The sequence below is a fragment of the Falco cherrug genome, chromosome 11, assembly GCF_023634085.1.
Source record: "Falco cherrug isolate bFalChe1 chromosome 11, bFalChe1.pri, whole genome shotgun sequence".
NCBI classification, from domain to species: domain Eukaryota; kingdom Metazoa; phylum Chordata; class Aves; order Falconiformes; family Falconidae; genus Falco; species Falco cherrug.
In genome coordinates, this window is record NC_073707.1 from 5087493 (window position 1) to 5112047 (window position 24555).

The 24555-nt window shown below is 57.9% G+C and overlaps 1 protein-coding gene across 2 annotated transcripts; it reads left to right on the forward strand.

Moving 5' to 3' along the window:
- The first annotated feature begins 153 nt into the window (after positions 1-153).
- TSPEAR (thrombospondin type laminin G domain and EAR repeats) lies at positions 154-23993 on the forward strand. Of its 2 annotated transcripts, XM_055723361.1 has the most exons (13): positions 154-923; positions 12928-13148; positions 13235-13473; positions 13600-13690; positions 14284-14440; positions 14843-14974; positions 15693-15743; positions 16180-16412; positions 19314-19500; positions 21476-21705; positions 22000-22187; positions 22518-22619; positions 22912-23993. In XM_055723361.1, the coding sequence occupies exons 1-13, from the start codon at positions 878-880 to the stop codon at positions 23063-23065; spliced, it is 2031 nt and encodes a 676-aa protein (XP_055579336.1). In that variant the 5' UTR covers positions 154-877; the 3' UTR covers positions 23066-23993. The 2 variants fall into 2 exon arrangements, with proteins under 2 accessions (XP_055579336.1, XP_055579337.1); XM_055723362.1 differs by lacking the exons at positions 154-923; positions 15693-15743 and adding an exon at positions 9753-10455 and having other exon boundaries at positions 22912-23992.
- The last annotated feature ends 562 nt before the right edge of the window (positions 23994-24555 follow it).

Consider the following 24555-nt stretch of genomic DNA (forward strand, 5'->3'; position numbering starts at 1 on the left):
AGATGTATGCAAATGTATTGCAGTGGGTGTTTTATATGGGTGATCAACTAGTTGGGAGAGTCCAATTCTGACTTGGTCCAAAGGAATGGAAGGGTTTATCCTAACGCAGCTAAAACACATGGGGATGTTTTACATTTTTACATGTGTTACAAAAACAAAGGGGACGCTTTAGAGGAGTGGAAGAGTTGACACAGTTGCTTGGGCTTTCCCGGGTGGCCAGTGTCTTGTCTCTAATGATGGCTATGACCTGATAATTCAAAGAGAACTAAGAAAAGTGACTGGCATGCAGCAGGCTTGCTAACTTGGGTGTTTTAAACCACCCAGTTGAACGTATATACCAGACAGCCTTGCAGGTGACAAAATAAGCAGAAGTCCTAAAACTTGCTTTGTTGAGGTGAGAACAGCTGTCCTGAGTCATGGCTCTTTTCTTAGCTGAAACCAGCAGCGAGCGTTTGTGTTCACTGAAAGGATTAAACATGGCACTGCAGTCAGCATGCTAGATACCCTGTTTGTTTTATTTGCAGGAAAAAAAGAAAACTTCATCATTATTATTCCGTAATAAACTGAATCCCCGCAAACAGCATGAGGGCTCATCTCGCATAGCTCCATGCTGGTGTGGAGGTGGGTGGGCTTCTGCTGTGCCTGGCTTGCCCAGAGACAGTTTCGCTGCACAGGCAGCTGCTTACAACTGGGGAACACCTGAGAGTCAAAGCCTGTAAAGCTGCCGTGCCAATCCTGTAATAGACTTCCCTGAAAGCCTGTTCCTCTGCGTTCATGAAAGAATATTCATGTTGACAGCATGTGTAATACTAGCCAGTAGCAATGTTTTTCTGAGCAGTTGCCTTTTTTTTTTAGTCTGCAACAGTTTCTATACAACATGTTCTTTGGGGAGTGTTGGAGCTCTACAGGTGTTACACATGCAGGTAAGGTATTAAAGATTTTTTTTTTAAAAAAATATTTATCTGGATTATATTTGCTTTAGGCTTTTATATTTAAAAAAGAAAAAAAAACCACCAAAAAAACCCAAAACAAAGCCCTTCAACAAAGCTGTAAAACTGTGAGCAACGTCCTCTTTAAAGCCTTTGTATATACATACATCCACACACGCACACTTTTTTTTTTTTTCCCTTGGCAAGTGGAGCTGTGTCAGAACACACACAGTGGGATGTGAGACATTCATTAATTGTGTTTTGTGTGCCTGTGTGCATGCGAGCGGTTCTTTGAAAGTGCGAGCTCCCAGGCGAGAGGCGTTTGGAGCCACATGAAACGACTGCAGCTTCGGGGCAGAGCCAGCCCCAGGCTTCTTTCCAGCTTTTCCTTGGCTGGAGCTATATCATGGATGGAAGGTGGTGTGCTGCCTTTGAGGTGAAAGCTCTGCCTCTTTGCAAGTTCCTTGCTTTCCTCCTGCAGTTGCATCTTGGTGAGGATGCTGTGTGTGTTTTGCCTCTATGGGAATCGAAACACCCTCTCTTGTCAGCACAGACCCGAAATGTCCATCCTCGGTGCCAGCCGTGCTGCTAATACTGGGCTTCTCTCGGACGTGGGATTGGTGCAGTGTTTAGGAGGTGGCTCCAGAAAGGGGCTGGAAGTGGCAGCCCCCCAGCCCTGTGGTGTGGGGCGAGGGCTGTGTGGGCTGACTGAGGGGCCTTGAGCCCGGGGCAGCGGCAGGGCATGGATGTATGAGTGTGGCAAGTCCCTGTGTTGCCTGGGCAAGAAATGGCGCTGGTTACCTGCCTCACCTTGCTTCTCTCAAATTTTCCTGACTCAGGGGAAGAAGAAAATCACTGCCTTTCAGGAAGCTTAGGGGCTGGGGGGAGCGTAAGGTGAGGGATGCTGAGGGTCTTGCTGCCAGCTAGTGGGATGGTGAGGGGTGGCAACAGGGAAGAAGAAGGGGCAGGAATCTGGAGAATTCCTCTTGCACCCGAGGGTCTGGTTGGGGTGAGCTGCCCTCCCCGTGTGCTACCTGAAGAGCAGGGTGCATGAGCCCCTGTACCAGCCCCAGCGAGGGCTCCCCGTGTCTCCTCTTGTCCAGCTGGGTCCAACCCCACGTCACACGCACCAAAAAATTGCTCAAGCCACTTAATGCTTGGTGGTCCTACGTAATGTGCTCGATGCTCTCACAGTCCCCTGGGAGCCCAGGGTGGCAGGGAGATCTGTGGCTCCAGCCTGGTGACCTTCCTGCCCCCCCCGGCCCTGATCCTTGCAGCCGCCTGCCAGATCCCGGTCCTGCCTGGGCCACCAGCCCCTCTCCCGGGGCGGGTGGTGTAAGAGCAGAGGGGAACCAGCCAGGTGGCTTTTGAAAGTGGCTCGCACCCCCACCACCACCCCGAGATGTGACTTAGCAGCAGTTAAGATTATGGGGTATGTTAATATATAATTAATGGTAATGATACGGACGGTGGGTTATTACAGGGTAGCTGCCGGTGCTAGCAGCGTGTGCGTGAGCGCTCGGGGAGCGATTTGCGAGCGGGTCTGTCTGGTCATGTTGTTCCTGAAGGGTGTGGGGGAAGATGAGCCAGGTTCTGGGCCTGGTTCTCTCCCTCCATGCGTGGGGCACCAGCTGGCCCCAGCTCGCCAGGGCAGGGCTCTCTGGGGGCGCTTTGATGCATTTAATGGGGGGAGAGGCTGTGGCTCTGTGCTGCTGTCACAGCTCTGAAAGGAGCCGGGTCACCCTGGCCAAAGGGTGGCTGGGGTGCCCTGGGGCAGGGCTCGTGGGGCTGTGGAGCAAAGACCAATGCACCCGCCGCGGCTGCCCCTCTGGGGGCTGCAGGAGATGCAGGAGGTGGGTTCAAAGCAGCAGAGATGCAGGATGCAACATGCTGGGTGGCACCCACGCACTTGGATGCTGGGCCCAGCACGGGGAGGCTCTCCGCCCACAACCGGGTTGGGAATTTTGCCCCAAAACAGTTTTTTGCCATGCCAAAATAATTTGGCAAATTGAACCCAAATTGGGGCTGGCATGACGATGTTAGGTGAATCGGGGTTTCTTCGCTGAGTCTGCCCAGGATGGGGTTGCGCAGGCTCCTCTCCTGGCGTGCTGCTTCACCAGCACCCGTGTCTTTCTCTGCTGGTCTGGTCCATGTGTGCATCCCTCCAGGCGTTGCCAGCAGCAGCCATTGGGTGCTGGGGAGATCCTGCTCTGTGGGGCAAGTCTGTTTGAAGGGCAAGAGAGGTGCCCACATCTCCGAGCTAACAGTGAACTGCAGAGCTGATGGCCAGGGCTTTATGCCTTGCACGGCTTCTCCGTGCCATGCATCCCTCCAGGAGCCAGGAGATGGTGAGGCATGGGGCAGTGACCAAGTTGGGGGAGTTTGCTCTGAGGCAATGGTGGAAGCCTCTGGGGTTGGAGATCCTTCTGGTCGGTGTCCATGGGCTCGTTGCCAGGGTGGCTCAGGAGGGGCTTTGCTCAGCTGGAGCTCGGCTTTGCTTGAAGGAGAGATGCCAGAAGGGCAGGCTGGAGGGCAGGTGTTTTCAAAACCATTTTGCCTGGAGAGGCGATTAGAAATTGAGTTTTGTCCTCAGCCAGATCCTGCTTTGACACAAGATCTTCTACCTTGGAGCCTAGGCATGGCCTTGGTGGGAGTGCTTGTGTTTGAGGGCCTTATGGAGGTCTTAGGGCTCTACATGAGACTTGGCTTTATGAAAACATCCTTGTTTTTGTTGCTGAAGCCACTTGTCTGTACTGTCCCCATGCAGCTTCACTTTTAGCATTTGGTGCTCTTCAGCATCCATCCTTTTAACACCCAGTCAGTAACTGGGGGGCACGTGATTGCTTGTACCAATTAATTGCAATTCCCGTCAAACAAGACTTGTGTTAGGTTGAGGAACTTCCCATGTGTTAGGTACCACCTTCTGTAGATGTTCTTCTGCTCCTCCTGCAGTGCCCATGGAGACTGTCAGCCCAGGGTGATGCCATTATGCTGAGCACCCTGTCGGTGGGACCCCAGTTCCCCCTCCTACAGCAGCCCCTGCTGCCAGCCTCGCCTTGTCCCCTCCCAGCTCTAACCCCTCCCCACTCTTGCAAAGTGCAATTAGAAGCAGCCTCCCCGGTGGTTTCTGAAAGCCCAGACTTCAAAGGCAGTGATGGCTGGGCAGGGAGAGGATGGGCTGTAATTAGAGACCTGCTCAGGGGGCAATCAAGGGGGGATGCTTGTCCTGCTCATGCAGGGTCCTGCTGTGTGACCTCCCGCTCCCGGCTGAGGCCCCGCTGCCAGCAAAGGCTGCTGCCTCGCTGCAGGGCCAACACCGGGAGCGGGAGCCAGGCTCCCAAGGACACCCTGCTCTGCTCTTCGCCTTCCCCACCACTCGAAGCCGTGGGCTGGGCTCACCCTTTCCCCACCGCAGGCATCGTGCCTTGGCGGGTTGTGGGAAGCTGGAGCATCTCCGGGATGCCTGACGGTGCTGGGGAGTGGGGCAGGAGCTGCGGTGCATGCAGTAACCCCACCAAGGATGCTGGCTCCGTCTCTCTCCGTGCTAGCGGGGGCCGGGCTCTGAGTGTTGGGTGGCGGGCGCCTGGGAATGGGGGTCACATCCCCCCACCAGTGTCTGCACAGCTCTGAGCGCAGTGGGGCCGCGGCACCGCAGCCGGAGCGGCTGGGCAACAGCACCACGCTGGAGGAACTGGCCCAAAGAAAGTCTTGGAAAACAATAGCAATTGTTCTCTGCCTTTGTTCCCTTCCCTCCCCGGAGGAGATGGAGCTGTGCTCGGCTGCCGGCGGGTGGCCAGAGTGAGTGTGACTGCCTGTGCTCCTGCCTTGGCACCCGGGGAGCCCACCTCACGTGCTGCCTGCTCCACCGCCTGCCGCCCTCCTGGTCCCACCAGCTTCTCCAGAGCCTGAATCACGGGTAATGTAATAATAAAAGCTTTACATTGTCATACAGGCAAGGAATAAAATTGGGCCCTGATTCTTTTTGTCATGGGGCAAGAGATTTTCTTATGGCTGCAGAGCAAAGCGGTGCTAAAGCCGCTATTCTTTGCTGCAGGGCACTGGACCTGCCAGAGGGAGGACCTGGCCAGAGCCCTGAGTGCTGGGGGAGCTCTGGCTGAAGGAGGGGCTGCGACGCCCACACCTTTCCCTAACACCCTGTGCGGTCCAAGGTAGGCTTCGTCCAGAGAGAAGGTGCTGGCCGGGCCCTAACCAGGGAGTCACAGGATTGTTTCTGGTCCAAGCAGCGCCGTGCATCCCCTCTCCTAGCCTGCTGGTTCCTGACAGGCCCAGGCATGTGGGGTGAGTCCCCGGGCTTCCCTGCCGTGGCTTTTTCTGCCTTTTACCACCATCCGCCTGCTGCGAGCTGGAGCGTGTGGTCACTGCCCAGATCAAAGGACTACAAGGCAAAGGCGGAGGGTTTCCTGCAGGGCTGCCAAGGGAGATTATTCTGTGCATGGGGAGCGGCTGCGCATCCCAGAGCCAGCTCCAGGCCTGAGGCATTACCCCAAGGCAGCCTGCTGAGAGATGTGGCGCTTAGCACCGGGTTTGCTTGGCCAAGCTTACAGTTCCCCACGCAGAGTCCTCGGGTTTGCATATTCAGCCTGGTGAGCTGCCGCTGCTGCTGGAAGAAGGCTTAGACATTTGCAAAACCCTTCCCTTTCTCCCCTCTCCTCTTGCAAGCGCATGCTGTGCAAACCCCCAGGGGCTTCAGGCAAGTGCTATGGCTGAAGAAGCACAGAGCTGGGAGCAGGCTGGGGTGGGCTTGGGCGCCGAGGGGCTTTCCAACAGTAAGTGCGAAATGGGAACGTTGCCTGCCTCCTCTTGGCCCTAGGAGCTCTGTTTATCCCCTTTGCAGAGGGATCTTAGCTGAGCTCAAAGGCAAGCAGGGCTTTCATGTTGCAGGTGGAGCAGGGAGTCCAGGCAGAGCTCCTGGGTCTCCTGCACCTCTGCTGCGTGACACGTTAGCCCCCTCACTACTCTTTGCCTCCGTGTAGGCGTAAGACCTACAGAAAACACCCAGAGCAGCCTTGCCATCGTCTGCATGCTCACAGTGGCTTGTGTTTGATGCCCTCCATCCATATGGAGCCACTTGCCGGAAAGTGGTGATTGCAGAACCAGGTTGGGGTCCTGTGGCTGCAGGGAGGTGGCACTGCCTCTTGCAAGAGGTTTGGGCACACCGGAGGGAGATGGCAAAAAGGAAAAAAAGCATTGTCACCGAGGGACAGGCAGCAGCGAAGGGCTGTTTGTCACTTGCAGGGAGGGAACAGGGGGAGCTGTGGCCACTGGGCGCTGCCGAGCCCCGTCCCGAGCAGCCCTGGTGCAGAAGTGTCCTGTCTTTTTGCTTGTACTGGCCAGAGTTCAGTGACTGCTTTTTGGAGCCCTTTCAAAGCCCGGCAGCTCGGTTGCCATGTGTCCTCCAAATGCAGGCAGGATGCTCAGCTCGCTCCTGGCTGCCTGGGAAGAGACCTGGGCTGCAGGTCACCAGCCCTGCCTGCTGCCTGCGGCCAAGGGCGAGGGAGCCTCGCCGGGACCGCCACTCGCGGCTCCTCGGTTCCCTGGGGCTGGCAGCGCTGGGAAGGTGTGTGGGTGTGTGGACACAGAGGGCTCTGGGATGTGAGCGATGCTGGTGGTTCGCCGCTGCCCGGCAGGGGTTGCTCCCGAAGGCAGCTCCGCGCCTGGGAAGCTGGCAGCAGGACATGCAGCGCTGGGGCAGCTTTGTGCTTTTTTTTTGGTGGCTTTCCTAAAAATGGTGCCTTTTGCAATCCTCCCAGTCCTTCGACAAAACTTTTCCTGGCAAAACCTCTCCAAAACTTCTGGGAATTAAGTTTGTGAAATGTGATGGGGTTAAAGACATTTACACTTCTTGTACAATGCTGACAGCTTTCCTGGTGTGGAAATTTCTTGCTGGGACTCCAGTTTATGTTGACGGGTTGGGCTCAGGGAGCTGAAATTGCTCCAGGAGACACGGGGAAGATTTTCAGCCTAGGAGAAAGGGCTGAGGCGACAAGAGGGAGCCTTGGAAATGGCTGAGGATAGAGACCCCATCTGTCCCTGTCCCACCATCGGGGTGAAGGTGGTGTTCTGGTGTCCAACCTGAACTGGCATCTGGAGAACTGCAATCTGGGGTGATCCTGAGAACAAGTTTCCCCCATTCCTTTCAAAACCGACCCCAAAGAGCTGATCCTGGCCCTGCTGCTCATGCAGGCAAGCCTGGCTGTGTGTGCTCATTGCTGACCTCCAGCTCTGTCCCTGAGGATATGTGTGGTCACACCTGTGTGGTGGCCAGCCAGCCTCAGCTGGCTCCCCTGGCCCTGCCGGCGTGGGCAGGAGGGTGGGCACAACACTGCCTGCTGCCAGCCAGAGCCCACGCTGGGGACACCCATGAGATGGGCAGTTCTGCATGTTACGTATAGGGTCCCTCCAAGCTTTGCCACAGCCGGTGCCTGTATGCATGCTGCATTTCAAGGGGGGAAGCTCTTGCAGATGTCAGGAATAAAGCCTGAAATGAATAGGACTAACAAGCCCTGAAACATGACTTTGTGTCTGCAAATAATAAGGAATGAGTTACAGTCTTGGAAGAGCAGAACATTACCCTGTGTGCAGGGTCCAGCCTGTCCCTGGCCTTCATTAGGTGCCCTCCTTGCACTGTCCTCTGCATGGAAGCTCTGCTTGAGATGTATTGTCTACAGATGGGTTTCTCAACCTTTTCTAACCCAATGATGGCCAACCTTTTTGGTGGAAATCCAAGGATCATTTTGTTCAGAGCCGCCACATGGTTTTATTTACGACCCATGCGAATTAGGCAAACGTCGCGCTGTTTGTCTCTTTTATTTCATCTTCTCGCGCTTGCTTGTGCACATAGGAATGTGCGCGTGTGTGCTTAGGAACAATTTTGCAGACCACTTCCTACTGCCGTTGGGACACAGAGCAGGTCCCGGACCCAACGCAACAGCAGGCAGCGATGGGCCCCTGTCCTTATTTCACATCACAGCTCGGTTCCCTGGGGAGGGAGAAAAGTGCCAGGCACTGCCCAAGCCACTCCACCATCTTCTGTCATGCCAAGGTCCCCAGCCCAGGGATGGGGAAGATCCTTGAGGACCATCAACATCCCTGTTCTCACCAGGAGACCGTTCATTAATGGCACGTGGCTGAAAGGCAGCCTGAGCCCACGGTGCTGGGCTGAGGACTGCCTGGCATGTCCTCCATGCTCATCAACAGGGGCTTTGGTTCCTCCACCTCCTGCCAGGAGCTCCCTGGATCCCCCTGCTTCTGGAGGGGACACCCGCAGCTGTGTCCTCAGGTCTGGAGATGTCCCCACCAACTGGCTTTTTGGCCGAGGAAGTGCTGAAAGGCAGCTGCATCCCCTCGGAAGAAACCAGTCGTCCTGGCATCCCCGGCAGGACTTTTCCTCCCTCCCCAGGAGGAGTCGCATGGGCTGCCCAGACCCTCGCAGAGCTGGCGCTGGCCTTGGCGGGAGAATTCCCAAAATCCATCCACTTGTGCGAGTCCCCTACTCGGGGCAGTGCTGCCAGCTCCCAAAGCCACGCTTAACTTGACACATGTGTGCGGCCTTGGGAAATGCAGCAGTTCTGATTCTTATTTGTGCTGCCTTCTTCAGTGCCAACCTGCCGGGAGGCAGGGCCCTGGCAGCAGCTCTGCTCCGCTCCGTGCTAGCCGCCCTTCCAACGCACCGACCTCTCTGCCGGCTGGGCCCCGGATGCCGGTCCCCGCTCCTCCTGCCAGCAGACGTGGCGTGGGGTCCCGGTGAGACGGCTGGTCCCAGCCCTGGTGCTGGTGGGCATTGCCAAGGCCACAGGGAGCATCACCAGTGGCTGATCCTGTTGGGGGTGGGGTGGTTTGCACCTCCCGCATCCCTTGCAGTCGCCACCAGCAGCTGCCTTTCAGGACCCCTGGGTTTGGGTAGTGGCTGTGCCACTGGGTGCTGTCCCCAACTCAGGGGTGAGGATGGATGGGGAGCCAGCGGTGCCTCACCTCTGCAGCTCGCTCTTGAGAGAGGTTAAGCTCTGCTTAGGTTCCACTTAAGCGTGATTCCAGTAGAGGCCCGATTTGGAGGATGCCCAGAGAGAAGCTTTGTGGGGAGGGGACTCTGTGCAGCCCTACTCAGTGCAGAGCATCCCCGGACATGCGTGTGGCTGCTCTCTGGGTTTCAGGGACTGTCTGACTCCGATACGGAGGTACCAACCCCATTTGGCTGTCTCCAGGGTCCAAGTAGCTGCTCTTAGGATTTGGGACGGAGGTGCCGGGTGCTCTGCTCCACCACGTGCCCGCGCCCCATGGGCTGCACCCTCCTGGCCGCGGCACGGAGGGTTTCGGGCTAGCAAGGGCTGGCGACAGACCGGCACGAGGCATGGCTGTGAGTCCAGCTCCGGCTGTTCCTCGCTGACGAAACCCCCAGTTTGCAACACAATTTTTTGGCGTATCATCCTGGCCATCCGCTTTCTATTCTAGTGCTCGCCTTGCGGGAAGGATTTGGGGATGGGGGCGGGGGGAGCACATTTCAATTGTTCAGGGAATGGAAGTAAGTTGTTTTGCGGCTGGAGAAACCCAGTGGAGCTTGCTGCGTGCAGGGAGTTTTTCCACTGCTGTCTCTCCCATTTGAACAGCATAACCTCGAGGGTTTCCGAACTGACGCTCAGCACGTTGCCACCAGCCTCATGGCAGGGCCGGGTCTGGTGGCCGGCTTTGGGCTGGAGCCTTGCCCCGGGCACTGGCTGTGTATCACCTGCCTGAGGCCATTCTGGGGGAGAAATATGCACCTTGTGGGGTCTGACTTGTTTTTTGAGCAGGGTGGAGAGAACCGGAGAGGACAGAGGATTGCCCCCCAGTACAGGCTGGGATTGTGCTGCTGGAAGCTCAAGGCTTTTGGGGTAGAAGGTTCCCACCTTGGTCTCTCCAGGCAGGAGTGAATCTCCCACCTAATCCCATGGGATCCTGGAAAAATGAATCACCAAAAATTAAAGGAAGCAAAGAAAAAAAAAAATTAAAAAATCCCTCCCCAAAGCCGCCTTCCAGAGGGTTGGGCAAAAGATAAAAGCTCTCCAAGGAGCTGGGACTCCTCCTCTCCCACCACTGACTTCTCATTTAAATGTCTGCGTGCAGGCTGCAGCCAGCACTGCCTCCACGGCCGCCCCAGGGGAGCCCCCGCCAGCCCCCCGACTCCCACTCCTGCCTTGCCCCCGGGGACGATGCCCACACAAGGGGACAGCAGAGCTGGGGCTTAGCACCCCAGAAGCAGCTCGACGTGGCGTGTCCCCGAGGCAGATGAGCCAGTGGCGGGGTGCTTCAGGTGGTCCTGCCAGCAGACTATGTGAGAGCTCCTGGGGGGGCTGAGCTGAGCGGCGCCTGCCTGGGCACGGAGGAGTAGACGGCAGTGAGGTCCCTGTGCATGGACCCCCTGAGGCCAGCCCCCCGATGTCGGCTCCGCTGCTGCTCTGGGTCATTCTCCTCCACTGGGCCACCAGCGGGGGCTTCATCCGGGGAGGCAGGACGTGGCAGCACTGCACAGGTAGGAGCGAAGGGTGGGCTGCGCCGGGAGGGAGGCGTCAAGACAGGCTGTGTCGGGAAACGTGCTGGGACCCGTGTGCTCCCATGGGATGTCCCCTGCGCTGCCAGGGGAGACCCCAGAAAGTGTGCTCTGTTTTGGGGGGCATGTGGCTGCTGCGGGGTGCCCCGTGTGGGGCAGCCTCTCCCTGGCAGCCTGTCCCTGGGGTTTCAGTGCCTGGGTGCCAGTGGACTGAGCCTTAGGGTGACAGCATGGTGCGATGCCTCAGGTGCTGCAGCTGCCTGCACCCGTGGGCAGCAGGTAGTGGGGTCATCCCTGCACCTGCGGCCCCACAGCGTGGCAACCAGGGAGCGACCAGCAGTTCTCGGTGCCGTGGGGAGAGCCAGGCGCCCGTCCCTGTGGCACAAGCATTGTACCAAGGTCTGCTGACCCCAGCGACCAACATGCTGGGACTGGGGGAGAGGAAGGAGAAGTAGAGGAGAGCCATGAAGTCCCCCTGGAAATTCCCTCAGGCCACAGACTCTCTGGAGCTCCCTGTGCTCTCTGCCAGGCACAATCCTGGCAGCAAAAGCTCCCAGAATGTTTCCGTCCTGCCGCCCCCTCCGAGGCGCTGGCAGCTCCTCTGGCATTTCCCGCAGGGAAGTACCAAGAACAGCCTGAGCCGAAGAGGGTCCTCATCCCCTGGTTCTGCCTTCCCATCCCCATGCCGCACGGTCCCGGTGTGGGCAGCAAAGCTTCAGCCCACTTTTTAGGGCTGCTGGGGCCCAGGCTCCGTGTGCTTGGGGCTTGTCTCAGTTTGATGGCGCCTGTATTTACATTGTATTACAGCCCAGCTGGTGGTGAAAAGGAAAGCTGGGAGAGATCGGAGAGTTTCTGCCCACCACCTCTCCCCCTAGGTGCTCCGGTCAATCCGGGGGTGTCCCTGCTGTCTCCAGGCAGCCTCAGCTAGAAGGATCCCAGGGTTGTGAGGCACCAGCATCAGCACATTTAAGCGTCCCCACGTCCCTCCTGCCGGCGCCTGGTGCAGCCCTGATGCTCCCAGCCTGGGCTGAAACACCCCGGCCACTGTCCGAGCCCTGCTCTGATGGGTAGCAGCGACTGATGCAGGAGGCAGGCTGGAGCACACATCTTTGGGTTTCAGGATCTGGGTTTGGTTCTAGGAGTCGGTCCCCTCCTGGCCAACAGCGTCGGGCACAGCCACCGGCTCCAGCTGAGCTGTCCTCCGGCTCATCCCCACCGCCCCCAGTGCAGTCAGGGGGTCCTGAACCACCCCACAAATCCAAGCCTGAATTCAGCTTGTGCATTTTGCTGAGAAAACAGAAACTGGTCATTCCCCAAGTCGTGCCTTTCTGAAATAAGTTGTTTCCGTTAAGCCTCCCCCACCGAGGCTTTGCTTTGGGAGCAGCATTGAGCAGCGGAGGGGCGGACAGGGGGAACGCCGAGGTGGCAGGGTGGGAAGGACCTTGCCATTCTCCCTGCTCTGGGCTATTCAAAATATTCAAAAAGTCACACAGTGGACACAGTTACCACTAAGGGATGTCACACAAGCAGATTCCTCCTTGCTCTGCCCATCTGGGTTTGGGTTGCAGGGGGTTCCCGGGCAGAAACACTTCCCCTCTCCAGCTGGTTTGGATTCAGACACACACGGGTCCAGCCTTGCTCACAGCTCCCTCCCTCCCAGCTCTCCTGCTGTGCCCCAGCAGCCAAGACTTATTAGTACAAATAGGAGCTAAAAGCCTGGTCTCACTGGAGATGGGACAGAATCAGGATTTTTTTAAGTCTAGCCAAGTGCTGCTTCATCCTGTAAGCATCATCACCAAGCTCTGGTGCCCTTTGCTATGGCCACCACAATCCTGCCAGAGAAACATTCAAAAATAAAAGCTGCGAGAGTGCCAAGGTGAGGATGGTCAGAGAAGCATCCGCTGTGGGTACTGGCATGGGGCTTGCTGAAACATCGGACCGATGCCAACCCCAGCACTGGTACGTGGGGACAGCTTTGCAGTGCTGGTGCATGGTGCTGTTCTTCACCTGGGTGATGCTCTGGGGCTGGGCACCTTGTTTTCTCCTCTGGGGAGAGGATAATTATTTAATGAGTGGTTTTGGTGCCTGCCAGGGGAGTATGTGCATGTGTGCAATGAGGGCTGGGTTGGGAGAGCCTGGACCGGGATGGAGAGAGGAGCACCGTGCCCCACTGCCCCCGGGAGGATGGGGATGGGCGGCTGTCCTGCAAATGAGCCTGTGAGTGCTGGATCCCTGCCTGCTCTTCTGGCTCTGGCTGTTGTTGCTGGTGCCAGTGGGTCCCGAGGAAGCTGGTGGCAGCCTGGGGCTGCCTGGCCAGCAGGTCCCGGCCCTGGGGTCAGTGTTCAGAGCTGTATCGCTGGGGCGATTCACGCAGGTGAGCCTGCACACTTGGCATTGCTCCCAAGTGGTCAGGCTGCCATTGTTCACGACGTGCTCCGCTGTCTCTCGGCACAGACCTGCGCCCACTGGACATCCTTTCGGAGATGGTCCCCGCTGGTGGGCTGGCCCATGGCATGAGGGTGTTTCAAGTGCAGGGAGTGCGCGGCTTCCAGCTTGCTGCCTCGCGACCCCGCGTCCTGGGCTTTCCTGCCTCCCGGCTCTTCATCCACTGCGACCGCTTCCCCGAGGAGTTCTCCATCATTGTCACGCTGAGGGTCCTCAGCGTCCCTGCCAAGGTAAGGGCTGCCAGCCGAGCACAGAGCGGGCACAGCCCAGCCCTGCAGCTTGTGGCATGCAGATCTGAGTCCGTGCCCTCCCGCAGAGAAATGAGTATGTCTTCACGCTGATGGCGGAGGAGAGCCCCAGCGTGCTGGTGGGGCTGCGCTATGCCCCCAACAAGCTCCACTTCCTCTTCTGGAGCCAGGAGCGTGCCGGCGGCTGGCAGATCCGCGTCACCTTCCCCAACGTCTCCCTCTCCGACAACCAGTGGCACACACTCGTCCTGGCCGTCTCTGGCCAGTCCTTCTCCCTGACAGTGGACTGCAGTGTCCCCAAGGACGTGTAGGTCGGGGACAGTGGCGGGGGGCTCAGGAGGGCTGGTAGGGTGATGTGCCTCCACCAGCATCTCCTCCAGGCACCAGCAGATGCTATGAAATTGTCCCTTGACTCTTCTCTGCCCATCCGCAGGGTGGTGGAGACCCCATTTCCAGCCTCTCTGTCAGTGAAGCGAGCCAGCTTCTACCTGGGCAACAGGAGAAGAAGGAAAGGCGTGTTCACGGTAGGTGCCCCACAGTGCAGGGCTGCCCGGGGGTGCTTGTGGCTGGCCACGGGGTGAGCTGCAGCCCCCCCTCAGATCCCTATGCTGGCAGGGCTTGGGCCATGGCACAGGCAGCGTAAGTGGCCATGGGTCCCACCACCAGCCTCAGTCCCAGTCTGGCTGTGGGCGTGCAAGGGGCAGTGCTGGCCACTGGTGCTTTGTGGGACAAATGTGTTTTTAAGAGGACGTTGCCAGTGGTGCGGTAGCAGAAGGACAGTTGTTGGCAGAGTCTTGTTGATATAAAAGTTAGGGCAGTGCCCGATCCTGACCAGTAGTGAAAAGCAAAGGCGGTGAAAGCTGCCTGCAGCTAATGAGCCCCTTGCCAACGCTCCCCTTGCGCCAGCTGTTAAATTGCCCAGGATGGAGATTTTGGCAGGCTGGGCATGTAACGAGGGGCTGATAAATGCATGTGAATCCCAGGGAGGCTTCCACGGCCCAGGAGGGAGGGGAATGAGCAAGAGTCAGGGGGGAAATCCAGGGCATGAATCATCTGCAGTTTCCATTTCTTGGTCTTGCTGGACTTGTTCTCCATCCTGCTGCTCCTGCTTTCCCAGGGCTTGCTGAGACAGCTTGTCCTGCTGCCAGGAGCCGATGCCACCCCTCGGATATGCACTGCCATGAACTTCAAAGTAGCAACGCTCTCTGTCCCCACCATCCTCCAGGATCTCCCTGCAAAACCAGCGAGCAACGAGGTGCTAAAATACCCCTACGGTCAGTAACTGCCCACGACATGTGCTCGGTTGGTTGCCTGCTGTGTTCATTGAGGAAGGCTCCTTGTGTGGGGCTGGGCACGGAGCAGAAGCAGAGGGGAAGAACATGTCCCCAGCACCCTCTGTTTCTCAAAGTGTGCATGGGGTGGGATCCCTGTCCGAAGCTCCCCTTCCTTGGTAGTGCTGGGCACATGCCAGTAACCCCCCGGGTGTCAGCCCCTAGGGTTTGCTCAGCCGGTGGCTGGCTGGCTCGGTGCTAGGATGCCATTTCCCCCATTCCCTGGTGCCCATCATCAGGATGGAACCGGGACAGCCAGCCCTCCCTATGTGCACAGGGATGAGCCTCGCTGCTCCTCTGTCATGTGCGCTAAGAGGCACCTGCCTTGCTCCTCTCCGTGCCCAGAGACCGACACAAAGGTGACCCTGGGGTCCCGTCCACCCTGCACCAGGCAGGAGAAGACACAGTTCTGGTTCAACGCCTCCCGGCGAGGCCTGTACCTCTGCAATGGCAGCACCTGGATTTCCTTGCTGGAAGGTACTGGTGTGCAACGCGCTCTCGGGGATGGAGGGAGGTTCTTGCAGCAGAGGTGGAGCAGAGATTTGCCCTTGACAGCACTTTGGGGTGGGAACCAAGTCAGGCAACAGCAGAACGAGGGGTCTGGGGTGTCCCCCTTCCTCTCTGCTGTTTGGCCCGGCTCTGCTTTGCTCTTGGTGCCCGCATCAACACTTCCAGTGCAGCTCTGGAATCGGGTGTCCCTGTGAGCCAGCTCCCCTACCACTCACAGAGTGCCCATGTTGTCCCTCCACCTTCATGTCATCCCAGCTCTGGTAGCCTTCGTGCAGAAAATAGTGGGGCGACAGTGGAGTAACAAGGTGGCAAAGCAACCAGAGCCTGGAGGGATGGTTGTTACTCGCTAACAACATGGATTTTGCCTACTGGTGTGCTCCCGCTCACTGTAGACAGTCTGGCCAGGATCTCTGGTGAGGACGTGGAGGATGGGGCATGCCCACAACTGAATTGTCCTTCCCCCCTCTCCTGGGGTTTTTCTTATGCTGGTACCCACATGGAGACCTCATGCTGGGATCTTGCTGACCTGTGCCCTTTGATGCCACCAACACTGGCCCATCTTATAGCCCTTCTCCTGCCATTTGTCCCTTCCAGTGCCCACCCATTTGCCGTTGGGACCACACTTAGGGTTTCTGTTCTAATTCCTGGCATTAATTCTGTCTAAGTCTTCTCTGACTTCTTCCAGAGCTCATGCTGACTCCAGCCAGAGAAAACATCTGGTGCAGGGCTGCTGCAGGTGGGTACGGGTTAACCCAGCTGGTCTCAGCAGCCCAGGCCCTTTCGCTGTAGGTCTGTTCCTCTCCTCATTCTCTTTAGGATAAATATATCAACCCACTTGGTAAGAAGCGATCAAAACATGCGGCATCTCATCCTTCCCCCCTCCCAGGGAAGACTGCTCAGCAGAGCTCTTGGCAGCCCTGCTCTCCGCTGGAGAACAGGCAGGGCTGGATGGGCCTGGATGTGCTGCCCAGCGAGACGGAGTCAGGCCATTTATCACCCCCTCGGGTTTTGGCCCCTCACCACCGGCGCCACCAGGACCTTCATTTTCCCCCACAAAGCTCCGTACAGCAGCAAGTGCTGGCAAGCCAGCTCTGCTCTGTCACGTGGGGCACCCCTCCAGGCCAGGTCATCTGGTTTTAACCTCACCCCTCTTTTTTTTTGTGGCCTCCTAGTCAAACATCGGCTGGACTACGTGGAGGAGTACCAGAACCTCGTGACCAACTCTGAGACGATGGGTGTTGAGCTCTTCACCATCCCAAAGGTGGGACTGTTTGCAGCCACTGCCAACCGGTACAGCCCCCCAGGATCGGCCATCTACAAGTGGACTGACGGGAAGTTTGTGCCCTACCAGAACATCCCCACATACCAGGCTCAGTCCTGGAAGTATTTCACCATAGGAAAGAAGGTCAGTCTGCCAGGGAGGTTATTTCAGTGCCTTCACATTTTAGTATATTAAACTGCAATTGCCCCTCACTGGCTTCTCCTCTGAAGCCCTGAGCCTCGAGCATGGTTTAGCAGGAGAATCTTTCTCCCTTCTGTCTTTGATGGGGTCACACTGATACACATATTCATCTGGTAAGGGTCTGTCCTAGGGACTGGTGGCTGCTTGGTGGGCTGCCCTCTGTTTTACTAGTTTTGCTGAGACACAGCTACATCCACACAGGCCATTTCCAGCAACTGATGCTGGCAGCAGAGGTAATTGTGCGTCCAGAGTGCTCACATCTCTTCCCTGGGGATCTCCGGGATGTCTGCAAGGTCAGCCTCCAAAGCCAGCTGTTGGAGCTGGATCGTGCCATGGGCTGGGGTTCTAGCAGGCTCTGCCTGTGCCCGCCTCAGGTGTAGCGAGTGCCAGTGCCAAAATGTCCATCCCGCAGAGGCGCAGTCCAGCCTGGTCTGGGGGGGCTCACAGCACGGCTCTGCCCTGGCGCGAAGGCTGAGCCCCGGCGGGGCAGGGTTTGCTGCAGTTCCCACCTGGCACGGCAAAGCGAGGCAGGGGTCACCCCGGGCAGTGGCTGCGGCATTGCTTTTGGGGACACGCAGCTCCTGACATGGGAGCACAGAGAGCAAAGCCCTCCCTGAGCGCTGCCTGTGGTGGGTGTCCAGCCACACGTAAGGTCTGCTCTGGTCTCAGAGATCTGCCTGTGGTCTTAGAGAACCCGCAGCTCCCTCCCGAGACCCACTGAGCCCAACCTCCTGCATTTTTAAGCCCGCTTGCTTTTGAATCAGTCCAGGACTTTGGAACCATGTCTCCTCCCTGGGCATTCTGCCACAGGACTTCTGCAGAGTATCTGCCTGGTTCCTCTCCCTGGGGAGCTACTTACCACTTTGCAAGGAGGCCTGGGCAAGCCAAAAAAACATCTGCTGAGAGCCAGCTCTGTGCCGAGCTCTCAGAGAAGTTGGGACTGCTCCCCCTCCGGCATGGCCTGTTGTGGCTTTGTCACCAGACACAGCGCAGGGTGGCTGCAGGGCTTCCCTGTGCAGAGCCACATGCTCCAGGGTACAGAGGGATGGGGCAGAAGTCCTGCCCCCAGGCTTGGTGGTACCCACAGCCCTGCTGTTTTGGATACACATGAGCCACATCCCTCATTACCTGCCTGACGGTGGGGTCCTGCAGAAAACCTGGTCAAGCCCTGAAAATGCAGCTGTGTTGCAAAGCTGGCCTTGGGCTGGGAGCCATGCCTGCCATCCCCAGCACTGCGCTGGCTCTGCAGAGCTCCAGCTGCACTCTCACGGGCAGGAGATGGCAACATCCTCAACTGGGGTTTTATCTGCTGATGGGAACCACCTTGAGACTCCCCAGTGTTAGTCTGGAGCCACAACATCCCCTTGCAGCAATGGCTGCAGGCGCAGGGAAGACCACCAGGCTGGAGGGTCCCAAATCTCCATGGTGTCCCACACCCGTGTTGGTGCTCACCAAGGCTCATATGCTCTGGGTTTGCCTTCAGGTCTTCCCTGAGAAAAACTTACTCAGACTTACTAGGCAGGATGGCCTCTCTCCTGCACAACTTGGGGCAGGTTTTCCAGTTGGTGCTAGCCTTGGTGCTCCAGAGTGGCTGGGGACAAAGACAGGTGCTCTGGGTGCAGCTGCCCCTGCTCAGCATGGAGCTGGTGCCCAGACAGATGTTGCACCAGCAGTGGTGCAGATCTCTCCAGTTAGCCCAGGTTCCTTGCACATGTTGGAGGTGGGTGCTCTGTAGTGTGGGGACATCTCTGTAGGTGTCAGCACCTTGTTACTGCACCAGGACTCGCTGATGCTCTGCCAGGATGGGGTGAAGAGCCCCAGAAGGCAGCATCAGGGTCTCCTGGTGGCTCCTGCCAATGGAGAGCAAGGGACCACAGGCTCCTGAGTTGTGGGGCTGTATCCAGGCCTTTCTCTTCCCTCTGAAGCTGTGCTTCTGGAGATGCCCTGAAGGGACTCCCTGGACCGGGACCGGCAGGGAGAGCTGCCCAGCACTGGGGATGCACCTTCCTTGGTGTGATGTGTGCACCCAGCACAGACCTCCACTGAGGGTGGAAGGTCTCTGTCCTTGGGGACGGCTGAGCCTCGGCTGGACAAAGCCCCAGGCTGGTGCTGGCAAGGTCCTGCACTGGGCAGGAGGCAGGAGACCACCCCCACTGGCTGGTGTCTGCTTGTGGACTGTGGCCTTGTGCTTCCTTGTGGCCCAAACAGGGGCATAACCTCTGGCACGCCATAGGAAACCCGCTGGGCTGGCGGGGCCGGCGTGCCACACCGCACGCCCCCAAGAGCTCGCATGTGCTCCCCGCCTTGCGCAAGGCCATCTCCGCTGCTGTGCACTTGTCCCTGACACTTGCAGTGGGGTTTTCTTGGTCTGGCAAATGCTTTGTCTCGGAATCATCATGATATCTGTGATTTTTCTTCTGAACAACCTTTCCTTACATGGAAGGTTTGGTAGCTCAGGCCCCTGTCCCTGCCCAGCCTGTTTCACCCACATGGCTGTGCTCTCTGTCCCCGGGGCCGGTGGGGTGCGAGCGGCTGCGGCACGGCTCTCCCTCCGCTTGGCTCCAAGGCTGTGGTGGTGGGTTTTGTCCCTGCGCGGGCTCTGCAGGCAGCAGGCACTGCTGCTGCCATGAACAAAGGCCCCCGCAGGCCAGCAGGTCCGGGTCCCCGCGTTGGGTGCACTGTACTGCTTGGGGGCTGCTTGGGGACCCCTGCCAGCCAGGGCTGCCTTGTCCCACACCAGCCACCTCAGTCCCTGGCCCTGCATCCCGTGAGTCATTCTGCCTGTGCTTGTCCACGCTGCTTCGAGAAGAGAAAACCAAGATGTCCTGGCTTGTTATTTTTCAGATCTTCCTAGCAGTGGCTAATTTTGAGCAGAATGACAGGGGTCAGGAGTTCTCTGTAATATACAAGTGGAGCCACAGGAAAGAGAAATTCATCACGTACCAGAGGATCACCACGCACAGCGCTAGGGACTGGGAGGCATTTGTCATTGAGGGAGAGGCTTTCCTCGCAGTGGTCAACCACAGAGAAGGTACCCAGCCCTTAAATTCCCTACCGGCCCGGCTCAGATGGGGCAGGTGGCCCTGGGGTGACACCAGGGACCACGGTGCCCCGCGGCAGGCACCCTGCTCGAGAGCATCCTCCTGTTGCCGTGGAAACACTGCAGCTTCCTGCGCATCCTCTGCCAGAGCGCAGGGCATCCTCATAGGCATGCAGCTGGAAGCACGGTGTCCCTCAGGAAGCCTGAACCTTGGCAGACCATCTCATTTTAGGGGAGAAAAGCACTTGGGGAGGTGGCTGACACGGTCCCCCCCGGGTTTCTGACAGCGGGGGACAAGGACAGGAGTAGGGGCAGTGTCTTTGCTGAATCTCTCTGCTTTTAATTTGTTTCCCCCAAAGCTACATAACACAGTGGGGTGGTGAGGGCAGCTGCGTAGGTTTGCAGGGGCTGAACCTTTTGAGATGCCAAAGCCTTGGGCTCGTGAGCACACAGGAAAGTGAGGGAAGCCGAGTGAGAGCCTGCTGATGTCCCTCCGTGGGCACCCTCCAGATGTGATCCAGCCTCCTTCCCCTCCCAGGCCATGAGTTGTTCTGGGTTGGGGCATGCACCTCTCAGCACAGGGTATGAATGGGTCAATACCACGTCCCTGGGTCCCCAGGATGCTCCCAGCCGGGTTCAGACGCTGGGCCGGTGAGCTCCTTCACTACCATCAGGGCTGGCTCCTGGGGCATCAGCTCCTCTGGCACCAGGCTCAAAGCTGGTGGCAGGTTGCTTGGGCACCAGCTGCCTGTGAGCTGGGCTAGAAACTCCCTGTGTCACCTGTTGGACCCCACCACAGCCAGTTTTGACGAGACCTACTCCCATGGCAGCTGCAGCAAAAAGGTCCCTTCGGTGGCCATGTACATCATGCAGGGGTTAAGACCACCATGGCCAAGCCAAACCAGAGGTGTTCCCCTTAGGGGTGGGCGAGGGTCAGTCCCTGAGGAGCTGCCACTTATCCGCATGGCCATTCCCCACACACCCTCTTCTGCCTGCAGCCCTTCTTGCCAGTCTCTTTCATTGCAATGAGGATTGGCCATAAACCCATTAACGTGTGGTCCTGCTGCTGCTCAGTCACCAGAAACACCAGCAGGGCCAAGACGAGTACAGCAGTGCTCAGTGACTGTGGGGTGGAAAGGGGCTGGGGGTGCCCCCCTCCTGTCCCAATGAAGCCAGCTCTTTGTTAGAAGAATGTCTCTGGCTGGAGGGGCTGTGCCAGGGTGAAAGTGCAGAAACTTTTTAAGCTTTAAAGCCGGCCGGGTCCTACACAGACATGAGGTCAAGATGCTTGAACAGAGCCCAGGAACTGGACGGGGCATGTGTTTGGGTGCTGGTGGGCTCAGCCTGAGTGCTCAGCACGGGGCAGGCTGCGGGCTGTGGCATCCCCTCCCTCTTTCTGGAGTTCAAGCCATCAGCCAGGACTGGCACAAGGAAGTCCCTGGCCAGCTCTAGCACTCGGGAGCTGAGCACAGGGACTTGGCTGAAAAACATCAGCATGGTGCCGTTCCAGCTGTGGCCCCCTCCCAGATGTGCAAGCTTGTGTGTGAAGGGCGATGGCAGCCCGTGGTGTCGGTAGCTTAGGGACTCAGCTGGGACTGGCCCCGCTTTACGTGGCTGCTGTGCCTCTGGTGTGCTGCTGGGGTGGGGGGACAGCACCCTCCCATCCCTCCTCTGCCAGGGGCTGTGGGAAGCTGCCACCACAGGTTTGGGAACAAGCTGTCAGCATGTTTGATAGGGATGGAGGCTCTAGAGGCTCTTTGACTACTTCTTGGGGAGCAATCGGTCACTAGCAATCAGCCTTGCAACCTGCTGGCAAATATTGGCATGGCTGAACCTGTTCCTGGGTCTGGTTTCTAACACGAGCCAGGCGTTCCTTTTCCTCATGGTGCACGTCTGTCTGTCTGTCTGTCTGTCTGTCTGTCTGCCTGCCTGCCTGCCTGTCTGTCTGTCTGTCTGTCTCCCACAGGGAATAACCACAACATAGACAGTGTGATATACAGGTGGAACCCTAGGACAGCGTTGTTTGAAACCAACCAGACCATCCCTACCTCTGGAGCCTATGACTGGGAATTTTTCACCATTGGGCCGTATTCCTTCCTGGCTGTGGCTAACACGTTCAATGGCACATCCACAAAGATCTACTCAAACATCTACATCTGGCTCAGTGGCTCTTTCCAGCTCTTCCAGTCTATCCTGGTAAGGCTTGGCCACTGATCAAACACTACACCTTGGTCTCCCCTCTGGGTTTAGACAAGCCAGGGAATAATTACAGAGAGAGATGTTCTTCGGTCCTCTGGAAAGGCAGTGAGATTTTCCCACTGATTCTCCCATAAGGATTGACACCGTGAGGTTTATTTTTTTCCTTGGAGGATTTTAGGAGTGGGTAACTTCCCTGCTGCACCTCTGGCAGGTCCCCACACACCTCACAGCATCCTTGGCTTGCAAAGGCTCGTCCATATGCACCTTCTCATGTGCCTTCCTTCCCCACAGACTTTTGGTGCTGCTGACTGGGAGGTTTTTCATGTCGGGGACAGAGTCTTCCTGGCTGTTGCAAACAGCCACAGCTATGACAGCAAGACGCCAGCACCCTCTAACTTCTATGCCATCAACTCCTCCATCTATGAGCTGAACATCACTGCCCAGATGTTTGTCAAATTCCAGGACCTCCTCACCTACAGGTACCTCTGCAAAGAGTCAGGGTGCTCCTCAGTCCACGTCCTTCCCCTGAGCAGCCTGGAGGTCTCCTGGAGGGTTCGTGCAGGCTTGCACACTGCTAGGGACCGAGACTTTGTGGGGAGGGCGATGGGTGGCAGGTCTTTGGCACCAAATCCCAGTGGGAGCTAGGAAAAGGCCCTGGATTTGGGAACAAGGGTGGATTTCCTCTCAGAAACAGCCTGGGAAGAGCAAGGTTTTCTGTGTACCATCAGGGTGGCAGCGATTGGGGTGGGGCATGGACATACAGCCCCTTGGGGCCACCTCACCTGCCCCTCTGCTTGCTTCATCCTCAGTGCCCTGGACTGGGAATTCTTCTCGGTGGGAGACGACTCTTTTCTGGTGGTAGCAAACTCCTTCGATGGCTTCACCTTCTCCGTTAACAGTATTATCTACAGGTACTGCTGTGGGGGGAGGGCAGGGTTGGCTGGTTGTTCCCAGCGGGAAAGAACCTGCCGGGAGCCCAGCATGGGGGCAGCCTGTGTGGATGCTGGCACAGCTTCCCAGGGAGGACAGATAGGACTGCTCCCTGTTTCTGGAGAGGTTTCTGAGCAGGAATGAGAAGCTCCAGTAAGGGTCATCCCACCCTGAACCGCAGCAGGGAGGTGGGGGATGACAGCCCCACGGCTCTTCTGCCCCATTCCAGGTGCCTAGCTTGTGCCCCAGGAGCTAACTGCCCTTCATGTGCAGGTGGCAAGGCTATGAAGGCTTCGTAGCAGCTCACCACCTCCCCACTGTCGGCTGTAGAGACTGGGAGGCATTTCACACCGCCGAGGGTTCCTACCTCCTCTACTCCAGTGCCAAGGAGCCGCTTTCCAAGGTGCTCAAGCTGAAAACCACCTGAGGTGGCTGAGACACGCTCAGCTCATCGCCAGGATTGGGGCAAGCTGGGCATCGAGGTGAAGACGGACCACAGAGCCCGGGAATGGCTGCAGCATCAGCCCTGCAGCTGGCTGGTTGTGCACTCCGCTGGAGGGGGAGGAGGAGGAGGGGAGCCCCAGGCTCCCTGCAGCCTTGCCCCGGGGGCTGGCAAGGGGGCTGTGACCCTGCTTTGGTGCTGTTTCTCCTGGGCGAGCTGTCCTACCATGCTCCAGAACCATGTTCTACCAAGGGTGCCTGGTGCCCAGGCACTTCCCTGGACTCACCGGGACCCTGATGCTTGGTGGTCTCCAGCCAGGAGGGACCCAGAGCCGCTGTTGATTGTGGCCAGAGCCTGCACAAAGCCGGGGAAGAAAGACCGAACAGTGTGTGTTCTGCTGGGAGGGATGTATGGCCAGGGGGAGGAAATGGCATGTAAGAAATTGGGGAAAAAGGTGGCTTTGGGCTTGGCTCTGGCTGCCCAGTGCCTGGGGCTGCAATGCTGCTGAGGACCCACCTGGTTCGATACTGCACGCCACGCTTTGTATCCATCTCCAGTGGCCTTGCCACCCCATCCCGCTGCCGCAGGTGCCTGCCCACGCTCCCACTCTGCCGTGGCCAGTTTTGGTTGTCCTCACTGAGTGACGTGTGTATGTATTGTACAAATCGACAGATGTGTACAAGGAGCAATGCTGGTCCTTGCACGCCTTTGCATGAGGTTAGCAACTCCTGAGCAAACCTGCATTGGGACAAATCCAGCTACCATGGGCATGGGAAAGACCCAAACCTGCTCCAGGTGAAACTATGGCCTCTTTTCTTTTCCTTGCCTTTGCTGGGGGATTCTTTTGCTTAACCAGGGCTCTAATAAACTGTGTGTACCCAGCCTTCGTCCCACGCGCAAGCTGCAGGTACCAGAGCTGCTCTGCCTGTGGCAGAGGCTTCCCTCCACTCAACAAGCCACTCCTACGTGAGACAGGGCCATGTCTGTGATCACAGGTGGCCGGTGGGGATAAGGTGGCCCTGAGCACAGCAACGTGCTGGGGTGAGGGTGCCCCTCTGCCTCCCCCTGCCCGGTAGCCTCTGCCTCTCCTGACCAGCCCAGAACATCGCTCAGCCTTCCCCAGCCCCAGGTTTCCTGCTGGGGCTGGGCCACCCACCCTGGCCCTGGGGAGCCTGTAGGAGATGCCAGCACACCAGGAAGGGGCTGGGGGGGTCACGGCCTGAGCTGCCCTGGGGTCCAGGAGGGCTCCCAGGCAGCCCCTGCAGACCTCCCTCCTCCTCCAGCCCAGCCACAGCCACATCTGGCTTTGCTGGGAAGGACCATTTCTCGCTTGTGAAACAAGCCAGAACTTGATTCGCTTCCATTACGCTCAGCCACGAGCAACATCTCTAATTTGGCCTCGAGGAAGGGCAAGATAAGGTGAGACATACCAGATGAGATGCAGAGGCACCATTTGACCAGCTGGCCCCTGCTCA